Source organism: Phalangium opilio, unplaced genomic scaffold (assembly GCF_054372755.1).
Source record: "Phalangium opilio isolate 3A_F unplaced genomic scaffold, DU_Popi_V2 ptg000043l_1, whole genome shotgun sequence".
Taxonomy (NCBI): Eukaryota; Metazoa; Arthropoda; class Arachnida; order Opiliones; family Phalangiidae; genus Phalangium; species Phalangium opilio.
The window spans coordinates 5,194,229-5,205,432 of NW_028324167.1; the positions used below are offsets into that span (position 1 = coordinate 5,194,229).

At 36.3% G+C, this 11,204-nt stretch overlaps 1 protein-coding gene across 1 annotated transcript; it reads right to left on the minus strand.

Annotated features, from left to right (window-relative positions):
• Positions 1–3,107: 3,107 nt before the first annotated feature.
• Positions 3,108–10,961, minus strand: LOC149677890 (uncharacterized). The gene is made up of 8 exons (XM_089837402.1): positions 10,793–10,961; positions 10,649–10,733; positions 8,026–8,506; positions 5,795–6,975; positions 5,568–5,692; positions 5,244–5,448; positions 4,599–5,174; positions 3,108–4,557 (listed from the first exon to the last, which is right to left on the minus strand). Exons 1-8 carry the CDS (start codon positions 10,959–10,961, stop codon positions 3,108–3,110), a joined length of 4,272 nt encoding a protein of 1,423 aa, XP_089693528.1.
• Positions 10,962–11,204: the final 243 nt, after the last annotated feature.

An 11,204-nucleotide genomic window follows, 5' to 3' on the forward strand; every position in this document is an offset into this window, starting at 1 on the left:
GACTGATTGGGTGCTGGCATGCTGGTTATAAATAATGTCATCTTGAGTAAAAGCTAGACATCACCAACATAATCCTAATGTGAACAGATTGAAAACATGCCATTAACGGTTTTAATGCATTAAAGGCGGTAACCGACTTTTTCTTCTTTTTTAAACCCCTCCTCGGCTCCACTTAGCTCTATGAGGATGACAAGCACTATCCACACAGGCTCACAACCCCTTTTAATAACAGTCAATGATAACAAAAATCCAAATAATTCAAATAATGTTATGAAGTCTGTCTAATAAATTATTCAATGCATGCATATAACCCATGCAATAAATTTAATTGGCTTATTAAATGAAGCGTCTCCTTAATTACAATATAAGTTAACAGTAAACTAACACGTATGCGAGAAATAAATCATAAAATACATGCAAATAGCGCATTTAGTATATTAAATGGATTAAACGCGAAAAAAATAACTATTTATAATGAGAGAATGAAAGAAGTACGTGTCAAATTGGATATTAAAGCAACTATAGTGAAAATGAATAAATAGAATATCTACAATGAGTACTATAAAATCACAAATAATCAGAGAGAGTTCATGCCGTCATGAAGAAAGTGCATGCCAAATTGAACATTGAAAATAATCGAAATACAGGGAAACTTTATTCAAACAACCTATCATGGCATTAAGAAAATTATCTACAGTAAAGTTGAGCATGTCTTCAAAAAACAAAATTAGTCATTATTTTCTGGCTGCAATTTTTCAGTTCGGTCATTATGTTGGCTTGAATACTCTCGGTTTCCAGCCTAAACCTTTTATTTTCAAAGCTTAGCTTTTCGTATTCATTCTTAGCCCATTCATTTTCAGTCATTATTTGCCAAACAGACGCAAACATGAGTAGGGCATCCAAACATGCATTAGCGGAAGCTATGAGCGTTTCTTGCTTTTCTTAATAGGCAGCGACTAAGCTATAAGATAGTTTAGCCCATTTATAAATGAAACAATAAAGGAAGGCGATGCATGCAGAAACATCAGCAAGGATTGATGGAAAAAAGAACAATGAAATGTTGAAGTGAAGAATAAAATTAAAAGGACACCGCAGTAACTCTTAATGGTAAACTGACTTTGCAGCAACCCTCTATCTCAAAAAAATGTCCAAATGAAATTTTCAGAAGGTGGACTATTATACCCTACGTCGAATAGAAACCATTCTTATGACCATTTCTGTGTTCTTCAGTGGCAATTGGATGAGCACCATGTTCATGGAAAGCAGAAGGCTCTTTGAGGAATCTTCAGCAAAAACTGGAGGAAGGCTATTCAAGAAGCTTGCACCCACCTGCAACAAAAAATAATGTTAATAACATGGTTAATACATTACGAGAACTAAACCAAATTTGCAATACGCAGAGCTTCACGTTCTTCTATAACAAGTGGAATATTGTTGAGGAATGTAACCTCGGGAAAGTGTTCTCTGTTGGCGGTGGACATCATTTACCTGCTTTGTGATATGTTATCACATCTTTGTCCTCTCTTCGGGAGTGTTACCTAAGTCACTGATGACTAACAAGGGTACAACCTTCAACTTATAGAGGGAATGCGGCGCCTTTTTCAGTTTTTTAAACAAGTTTCATTACTATGTATAATTCATTACAATAACTAAAAATAAATCTTACCAATATTAGAACATATAAATATACATGTAATTACAACTTCTTAAGTTGAAGATAAATTACACAGAAATGAAAAAATTACTGTTTCACCATTATATTATCAATAAAATTACTGACACAAAAATCTGTTTGCCCTTCACGTTATGCCTTCATTACGCTTCGGTAGTTGTGGTTCGATGTTATCAAAGTAACAACATGGAAACAGGGAAAGATTTGACGTTTAATACTTAATTCGGCAATTACAATTGGTTTTTATTTTTTTATACAAATATGTCAAGCACATTATTTACGTCAAAATATACAACTTACCCAACATTAAACGATGTTACCTTAACAAGCGGCTGTCTCAAATACGTTGACATCATTTAAAATTAAAAAAGAGCAGACGGCACGAAATTACTATTCAGTTCATATGATAGGTGGCGTTAATAGCTTAAACGTTTCGGGTGAAAGGTTGCAACACTGACCTTTGGCGACAAATTTACACTATACACTGACCTTACACCGAAATTTGGTTCAACTTGAAACTCAAACTGAACTGAATTCAAAGGCTTATTTTTGCCGGTTGAACCTCCAATCACTGAGCCAAGGCATGTAACGTCATCGGTAGGCGTAGCCAATTAAAACGCCAAGGGCAGTGGTTGACGGTCCAACCAGCGAGCCAAGGGCAGAAGGAGGAGCTTAACTTTTTCTGCAGAATACGGCCGCTGTTCCCGAAACAACCTTTTTTTCAGCTGCTAACACTCTTCTCATTTCATTTTCTCGGTTCCTAAATTCAGGATCTGATCTTTTTGCCCTCATTCTTTCCCTTGCTTTACGTTTCCTGATTTCCTCTTTACTTAAATTATTATCTTCCCCCATTTAATTATTAATCAGTTAAATACTCACAGAGATTGGCAAAATCAATCTCCTTCAGTAATACGTAACGCTTAAATATATTATTTGCCGAACTAAATTAATCGAGCAAATTTAACGCTTAACTTCTGCCTTTGAAATTCTATCAAAGAGTGATTCAACTGTTTAAAAAAAGGATTTTTTCGCAAATAGGGCGCTATCATATCAACCGCAATTCCGTCATATTTAAAAAATATACATTGCGAACACTTTTTTTAGTCTAAGTTTTAGTCTCATTTAAAACATGTAAAACAATTATCTCATCTACAAATAGCTTACACATGTCTTTTTTACCAATACCTAGCCGTTTGGATTTTTCTAAAGCAATCTTAGCACCAAAATATTTTTTGTTACATTTTCCTTGATGTAAGCTGATAATCGTATGCCTTTCGTCGAGACTCGCGAGAGAGATTAATGCCCTTAAGCTCAGAAAATACAGGAATTTTTAATTCATCTGTCTCTTTGACCCTGGTTTCAACTAGGAATATCATATCTGATTCCATTATTTTTAAATCGGAGCTGACATCTTGCAGATGACAATTTAAAGACTCTACGTTATGTACAGAAATAGATATTTTTCATCCCAATTAGGTATAAATGACGAGCAATCTTTTCGAAGCCGTTCCATCTCTAACATTACAGTGTCTTTACCTTTAACCACTGGGTTAGGCGGTTTGAACTTTCCCACAATGAACAAGCCATTCGATATTTTGGCTCTACTACAAGCGACGTATAGTTGAGATCTTTTCATCGCTCGCTTTTGATTAAGATGAACGACGACTTCGTTGTAGGTGTCTCCTTGACTCTTGTGTATAGTAATAGCTTCAGCACTTACTAAAGGATACTGCTTTCTTGAAACATAAATTTTCTTTTGTCCTGATCGCCAGGTGAAACTTCTGACAGTCTTCTCAATAGGAGTCCATAATTCATAAATATTATTGGCTGCCATTAATCCTTGAGACTGGGCTCCAGTCTTTTTATCGTTAAATTCAATCCAAACTCGAACAGGTACTTGATCTCCTCTTTGATTTTCACCATACTGAATTTTCCTTAGCCTACCAGATGCTCCATTTACCAGACCATCAGCGGTGTTCAAATTGTTGGTTACCATATATCTGATACAGACCATTAGAGTTAATTCTCTGGGTAAACCACTGGTTTCTTGGGTTTTCAAGCTTTTAACCGATTCCAAAATTCTTGTTTTAATTTCATTGATAGCATCACCAGTAGCCGCGTCAAATGAGATTGAGCATATCTTTTCAGCTTTCATTGAACATAACTTCAACGTATTGAAAGCATTTACTTCATGGTTTGTTGCAAATAAATGAAGAGATTCTAAAGGTAGAGCTCTTGATGTAGATTTTTCTAGACTTTGAAATAAGTCTATGTCAGCGGCTGTCATTTCTTCGACGGACATTCGGTTTCCAGCCAAGGCAAATGTTTTGTCATCTTTTTGTCTCATAATTTCAGTGAGTTCGTAGAGCTTAAATTCTTCCCATAGTGGGCTTCCAATCAGAGCTGCGTATGGGTTACTCTTTTCCTTCAAAGGCAGGAATGTGTAATTATCGCCGACTGGGGGTAACTGATTGTAATCTCCCACGAGAACAATTGAAAGGCCACCAAAATGCTTTGCAGATCCGAAGATTTGTTGGGCTCTTATATTAACATAGTTGAAAATTTTGCTTCCACACATAGATATTTCATCTATTATCAAAAGTTTCAACCCTAAAAGAGAACATCTTTTTCTGTTCAAAATGTCGCTGTCCAAAGGGTGCTTCTTCCCAGAAAATTGATTTGTTGGCAAGTTAAAGGCAGAATGAAGCGTTACACCATTAATATTAAATGCCGCTTTCCCTGTGAAAGCTGTACTTAGAACGGACAATTGTGATGGATCCGCACCAGGCTTGTTCTTTTCATGCCTGGATATGGCTTCAAAAATGGCTTTAATCAAAAGACTTTTTCCAACACCAGCACCCCTGTTATCAGGATTCTCAAAGGTTCTTGGCACGTTTTGAAATGATTCAGTACATAGTAGAAAAACTCTCTCTGCTTGAAGTTAAGTTTTCGAAGCATATCGTAACATTCTTCATTATTAACGAGGGTTATTGTTGGAGTAAAGTCGGCAACGCTTGGATGTTGGACTCCGGAAGTTATGTCACAAACAGCTTCTTGAAGCGAGTTTACATAATAATCCGGGTCGTATAATGTGAAATTTCTATCACGTTCGTTTTGATGTTCAATCATGGGCTGGATATTTTGAGGCTCATTTGTGTGTTGGTTTTCCCTTACTTCTTTAATCATTTGATCCAGATCTAAATCATCCACAAGATTTACAAATTCCTTTCTAGCTTCCAAAATTTCCGCCTTATGGGCTTCATAGATTTCTTCCACGTTAGCTGCTATCAATTCGGTTTCTTCGCAACGCCAAGGTAAATACAACATCAGTTCCACTAGGCGATAGTTTTTGAGATCTTTCACGATACTATACTTTCGGAATCTGATTACTTTGGCCTGTATCCTTTTTCTCACGTAACCTGAAGAATCTTCCAATTCGAGATAGGTTCCAACAGATATCGTCTCATTTTCTTGAATTTCTTCTTCATTCAAATCATGAGTTCTTGTTAGACGTTTGCTTGGAGAAAACTCATATCATGAGGCTAAAGCGGTTAGACTGAGATTCTCTAACTCATCCGGTCTTGCAATGTAGTGCTCAATTATGGCATCCGGAAAAACGTTAGTACTGTCATCAGGCAATAATTCCAATTCATACGGTCTTTTCAAAATGTGGACTCTTTCTTCTGGGGGTGAAGTGTTTACGTAGATGTGAGCACGACTGCTCCAACAAATTGGAATGGAAAGCAGTATGTAGCAGCATTCCTGAGCGCTTAGTTCTTCACAATGAATAAATTTGTTAGAAATAACCTTTAGTCTATCTTTCACGCCGCTGCCTTTAATTTTTGCTTCCTTTATTGCCCCCTCAAGAGCTGTGACATCCCCTTTTGGGCTTTGCCGATGTAAGAAACTATATACATGAGACAGGCGTACGGGTCTAGGACGTATTGAAGATCCATATTAGCGTTCCATAACTCCAAAATCTTCTTGTTGTATGGATTAATTCTTATTTCCTGCGGCGACCTTTTCAGAAGGACAGTGAGCCTTCTAATTGGATAAGTTATAGCTGCAATATATTGCTCTTCCGTTATGTTCAGCGTTTCCAAAAATTCTTCAAATGTTTACGGTGCAGTTTCGACTTTCAATTTCTCGATAGCATTTCGCACCAATTTGCTTAAGGCTTCAACCTCTCCAACGTTTTCGTTTTCATCACGCTTAGAAGGGTCGTAAATAAGGGTTCTTCCCATTGGCGGAAAAGGTATGCCAAAACGACACGATGACTGTCCACTATCGTTCTTCTTACGACAGGTTTTGGAATGCTTGTGAGTTTGCAGCTTGACCAAGTTGTTCCATTTTTCACTTCCATCCCCTTTCGAGCAGGTAATGTTGGAATCAATGAATATGATAACCTCTTCTAGATTGGAGTTATCGCTTCTCAATTGTGGGGCGTTTTTATTCCAGAGTAGAATATGGGCGTGTGGTGATCCCCTCATTTGGAACTCTATTCTAATGTAGTAATCATCAATGATTCCAATCGGTGACTCCTTGCTTCGCAGAAACTTGAAAAATTCTCTCAAACGATAATCAAAATATCGGCTGCAGGTGACAGGGTCCTCGTTGATAAGCTTAGCTCTCTCCATAAATCCCAAGGTTTTTACATATTCTTTCGCAGTTTCTCGAGGGTGCCCGGCAATGACGCACAAGGACTCCAAAAGTTCTTCCCATTTCGTCTCAGCGGCACTCAGAGTGAGGAACCACGTAGGATTACCAAGTTGGCGAACCATAGCCAGAAGATCTTTCTCACGCTGTTGTAAATAGCCAGGGGAAGATCTGACGCTTTCCAAAACTTTGTAACCATCATCGTGTTTCACCAAAGAATCCAAACTTCCAGGCGCTGTTAATGCTCCCGCTGTGTATGCTTGGCCAGCTTTGGACTTGGTTTTTCTCATGCAAATATTAGTAGCGCTCCGTAGTTTTGACGATACTAATTTAACATAGGAATAAAACATTTTTGGAATACTAGAGGCACAACGCCTATCGCTGCATCTGAACTCCCATTTTATTTGCTGTGTGTACGTTGCCTTAGGTGGTAGCTTCAAAGCTTGGCCAGCGTAAATACTCGGGAAAGAAAGGTATTCGGAGTCCTCATCAATTGATTGTGGTGTCTGCCCTTCTCCAGGAGCATAAGCAATACTCTCAATCTGGGGCGTAATTAGATCTTCATATGAAAGCAAAAGGGTATCACTGTTGCCATTGTTCAATGCTGTTTCTTCATCAATTTTGGCCCATTCCTCGTCGCCGAGGGGCTAGCCACTAAGGAAATATGGTGTACAAGCCTTAAGAAATATATTTCAATATTTCGAGAAATATCGTAATATTGAGAAATATCGTAATATTGAGAAATATCGGAAATATAGGGAAATATCTGAAATAATGAGAAATATCGGAAATATTGGGAAATAATGAGAAATATCGGAAATATTAGGAAATAATGAGAAATATCGGAAATATTAAGAAATAATGAGAAATATCGGAAATATTGGAAATACGAAGGAATAATGGAAATATTGGAAATTTAAGGGAAATATCGTGAAAATATTGGAAATTTTAGGAGAAATATCGGGAAATAAAGAAATACAAAAATAGTAGAAATACTGAGAAATATTAGAAATATGAAGGAATAATCGAAATATTGGAAATTTAAAGGAAATATAGTGAAAATATTGGAAATTTTAGGAGAAATATCGGGAAATAAAGAAATACAAAAATAATAGATATACTGAGAAATATTAGAAATACGAAGGAATAATCGAAATATTGGAAATTTAAGGGAAATATAGTGAAAATATTGGAAATTTAAGGGAAATATAGGGAAAATATTGGAAATTTTAGGAGAAATATCGGGAAATAAAGAAATACAAAAATAATAGATATACTGAGAAATATTAGAAATACGAAGGAATAATCGAAATATTGGAAATTTAAGGGAAATATAGTGAAAATATTGGAAATTTAAGGGAAATATAGGGAAAATATTCGAAATTTTAGGAGAAATATCGGGAAATAAAGAAATACAAAAATAATAGAAATACTGAGAAATATTAGAAATACGAAGGAATAATCGAAATATTGGAAATTTAAGGGAAATATAGTGAAAATATTGGAAATTTAAGGGAAATATAGTGAAAATATTGGAAATTTTAGGAGAAATATCGGGAAATAAAGAAATACAAAAATAATAGAAATAAATCGGAAATATTTGGAAATAAGAAATCTGGTGTACATTTTTTGGGGAAGTGAGTAGCCCCTCGCTCGTCGCTATCTGCAACAGAATTATTTCGTGGATCTGTACAAACAGAGGGCGTGTGTTCTACTTCAGTTGGCATATCTTCTTCGTTCGACACGAAATCTACGGTACTTGATTCGCTGAGTTCCAAAGCCACTTCATCTGGAACTGTAACTTCATGTTTTAAATACAAAGGAGTTGTTATTAGAATCTTTAAAGCATCCATAATTTTTCTGGGACGAACTGTTTCAAAAATATAGTGGTGTTGATATTCCTTCTTCCTCATGAGTTTAATTTGAATAACTTGAGTTTCAGTGGGGCCTCTGGGCAGAATTGAAACAGAACAATCGATTGAAACTGTAACATTTACGACATTACCACAAATCCCTCTTTGCTGATCAATTCCTAGTTTTCTTATCTGCGTAAACGGTAATCGTGGAGATATCATTCTACACTCAAGTTCAGAAAGATCTTTCAACTCCAGAGGTAAATCAACAAAAAAATAGCCGTTTTCTTTGGAGATTGGTGGTACTTTCTTTCGAGAAATGTAGCTGTGGCAAGAAGAACACAACAATACATGTGACGGAAGCACTCTCTGGTGTATTCCTTCAACCGACAAGTATTTAACCGACTCTGTTTTTTTAACAGAAGTATTGAAAAATAGTCCAGAACAACATTCGCATTCATGATCTGCACTGTAAAAAATAACCGTACTGTCTAGTACCTTTAAAGGTATTTTTCAATGCATCCCCAGACGTACCTATATAGGTACTACAAAATACCGTTGTGTAAGGGTACTATGAAATACCTCTTGAAGAAGGTACTTTTGAGGACTACAAGGTATTTTGTGATCCCGTAATGGGTATCATTTAAACCTCAACAAAGGTCGGAATAAAACTTTCAAATTGTGAAAGGTACTCCTTATTACCGAAAAGGGTACCTGTTAACACTCGAAAAGGTTCGATAATATACTTCTAAAGGTATTTTGTGCTACCGAATTAGGTGTCAAATAAAACCCACAAACAGGTCTAAATTATACTTTCGCGCCATCAAAAATATTTGCGCCACATTTGAAACTAGTAAACTTTCCTTTATTACCGCGGGCTTGAATCATTTTCAGACATGGTAAGCAATACACCACTTCGATGCAAATGAGACTGAAAGACACGAGAGTAATATTTTCCTTCCATCTCAACTTTTAGTGTCTGTGTTGTGGGCTTACGGGATGAGGGTAAAATTTTGCCTTCCATCTCGCCTTTAAGTGTCTGCGCCATAGGCTTGCGGGGTCGTGAGAGTTCGCATAGTAAGCAAGGGATTAACCACTCTACATTTCCCGATACTATATTTAGCTTCCCCTTGTTAAGGAAGGTGTGATACTGTTATAGTGTAAAGGTAATTCAGGGTCACATATACATGGATATTTTCTGAATGGCGACTGAAGGCGTAAGCTCGGATTCAAACCTTTATATTAACTATGTAAGCCTTATATCATAATTGTATTGCCTTTAAATGATGTAACGTATGCTAGTGTATATAGCTGTCAAAGAAAATAATTAATGTTAATTATATGTAATTATATATTTAAGAAAAACCACTAGCTAGGAAACTTGAGATTGAAATTGAAATCTCGGGTAGAAAACCACTACCCTATTCTACCCTACCGAACCTATTCTTTATGGTTATTAATAATATTCCAACAGAGATTTCTTCTACGCTGTCATTACTAGTGCTACTGGTGAAGTAAACAGTTAGTGTTAGAGAATTTGGGCTTGAAGTATTATATCATGTATTTTACTTTCGTAGTGTTAATTATAATCAGCACGCCGGAACTAAAAACTCCCTCTAAAGGAGTCTGTTAAGTCCTTTTCTACTTCCAGGGTACGATAACATACCAGCAGAAGCGCAGAAACTCTAAAAGGTTTCATTATATACCTTATATTTCCAAAATACCTTTTTCGAAATCATTTAATACCCGCACTGTGAGACAACTAATAAAATACGTTCATGGGTACTAAAAAGGTCGCGGAGGTATTTTATAGTACCTTCAAAATACCTTTATTTTTAACAGTGTGGACCATATGATATATTTTTGAGATAGTTGCTTTCAAAATATTGTGGGTGTTGTCTCCTAATGGTTCTACTAGCATTATTTGTTATAAGCTCGTATTCAGCATATAATTTTCATCAAGTCTTCTAATCTGCCTTGTAGTGTTGTCCCTCTGGTTTTCGGATTCTCTATAATTGGAATCTCGACGCCTCTCAATTCTTGAAAAGTTATCTCTCTAGTTTTCGACTTCTCTATAATTGGCATCTTGACGACTCTCAGTTCTTGAAAAATTATCTATCTGGTTTTCGGCTTGATAATACACAGAATTTTCAAGCCTAGTTTCCCTTGCAATATTATCTCTTCCTCTTTTTTTCTTCCTGGAAATATTATCCATTTCTAACTCGGATTGGGCATAATTTGAATCTGTACGCTCTTTTATCCTTTTCAAAAGATAATTTTGCTTGTTATTAGTGTTCTGAGTGACAACTGCAGTCAAAGGATGTTGACTGGCGTATGGGTTTTGACCAGTAAAAAAGCCAACATTAGTTGATAGACCAGTAAAAAATCCCACACTAGTTGATCGGTTCTGCAGAGTTAAATAAATCTTGAATGTTTGATGGGTCTTGCAGAGTTAAAGAACTCTGACTGCTTGCTGGGTCCTGCAGAGTTGAAGAACTCTGACTGGTTGATGGATCCTGCAGAGTTGAAGAACTCTGACTGGTTGATGGGTCCTGCAAAGTTGAAGAACTCTGACTGGTTTATGGGTCCTGCAGAGTTGAAGAACTCTGACTAGTAGAAGGGCCCTGACTAGCCGGAGATTCTAACACCAACTGCCTCTCTAGCTTCTTTTTGGCCGCATATCTCTCTCGACTTCGAGCTTTTTCTCTTTCTTTGTATTCTGGATTCAAACGTAGCCTTCTCATCTTTTCGGCTGATGTTTCTTTCACATAAGAAGCCATTTAACTATCCCGTGTTTGTAAAACAGCCGAGTTTAATAGCACAAAGTCCAATGTAACTTAGTTCATAACTTGTTAGACATCTGAAAATAATCTTGATTTACGCGTAAATAGGCCTAACAAAAATAAATCTGATAATGATAGAAAATTAAAACAACCTAAGCAAAACTGTGCAAAGAAATAATTACTTGAAATCAATTCTGAAAATAAACTTTGATTAACGATAAATTAATAGGCCTATTAAAT

Bases quoted from the DNA above. Each gene is read 5' to 3' on its own strand.
- LOC149677890 (XM_089837402.1), bottom strand. From the start codon at position 10,961: ATGGCTTCTTATGTGAAAGAAACATCAGCCGAAAAGATGAGAAGGCTA. The intron at 6,976-8,025 runs GTTTGTACAGAT...CTTAGTGGCTAG, and splicing joins AAGTAGAACACACGCCCTCT to CCCCTCGGCGACGAGGAATG. The intron at 5,693-5,794 runs GTAAACATTTGA...CCTTCTGAAAAG, and splicing joins TTGAAAGTCGAAACTGCACC to GTCGCCGCAGGAAATAAGAA.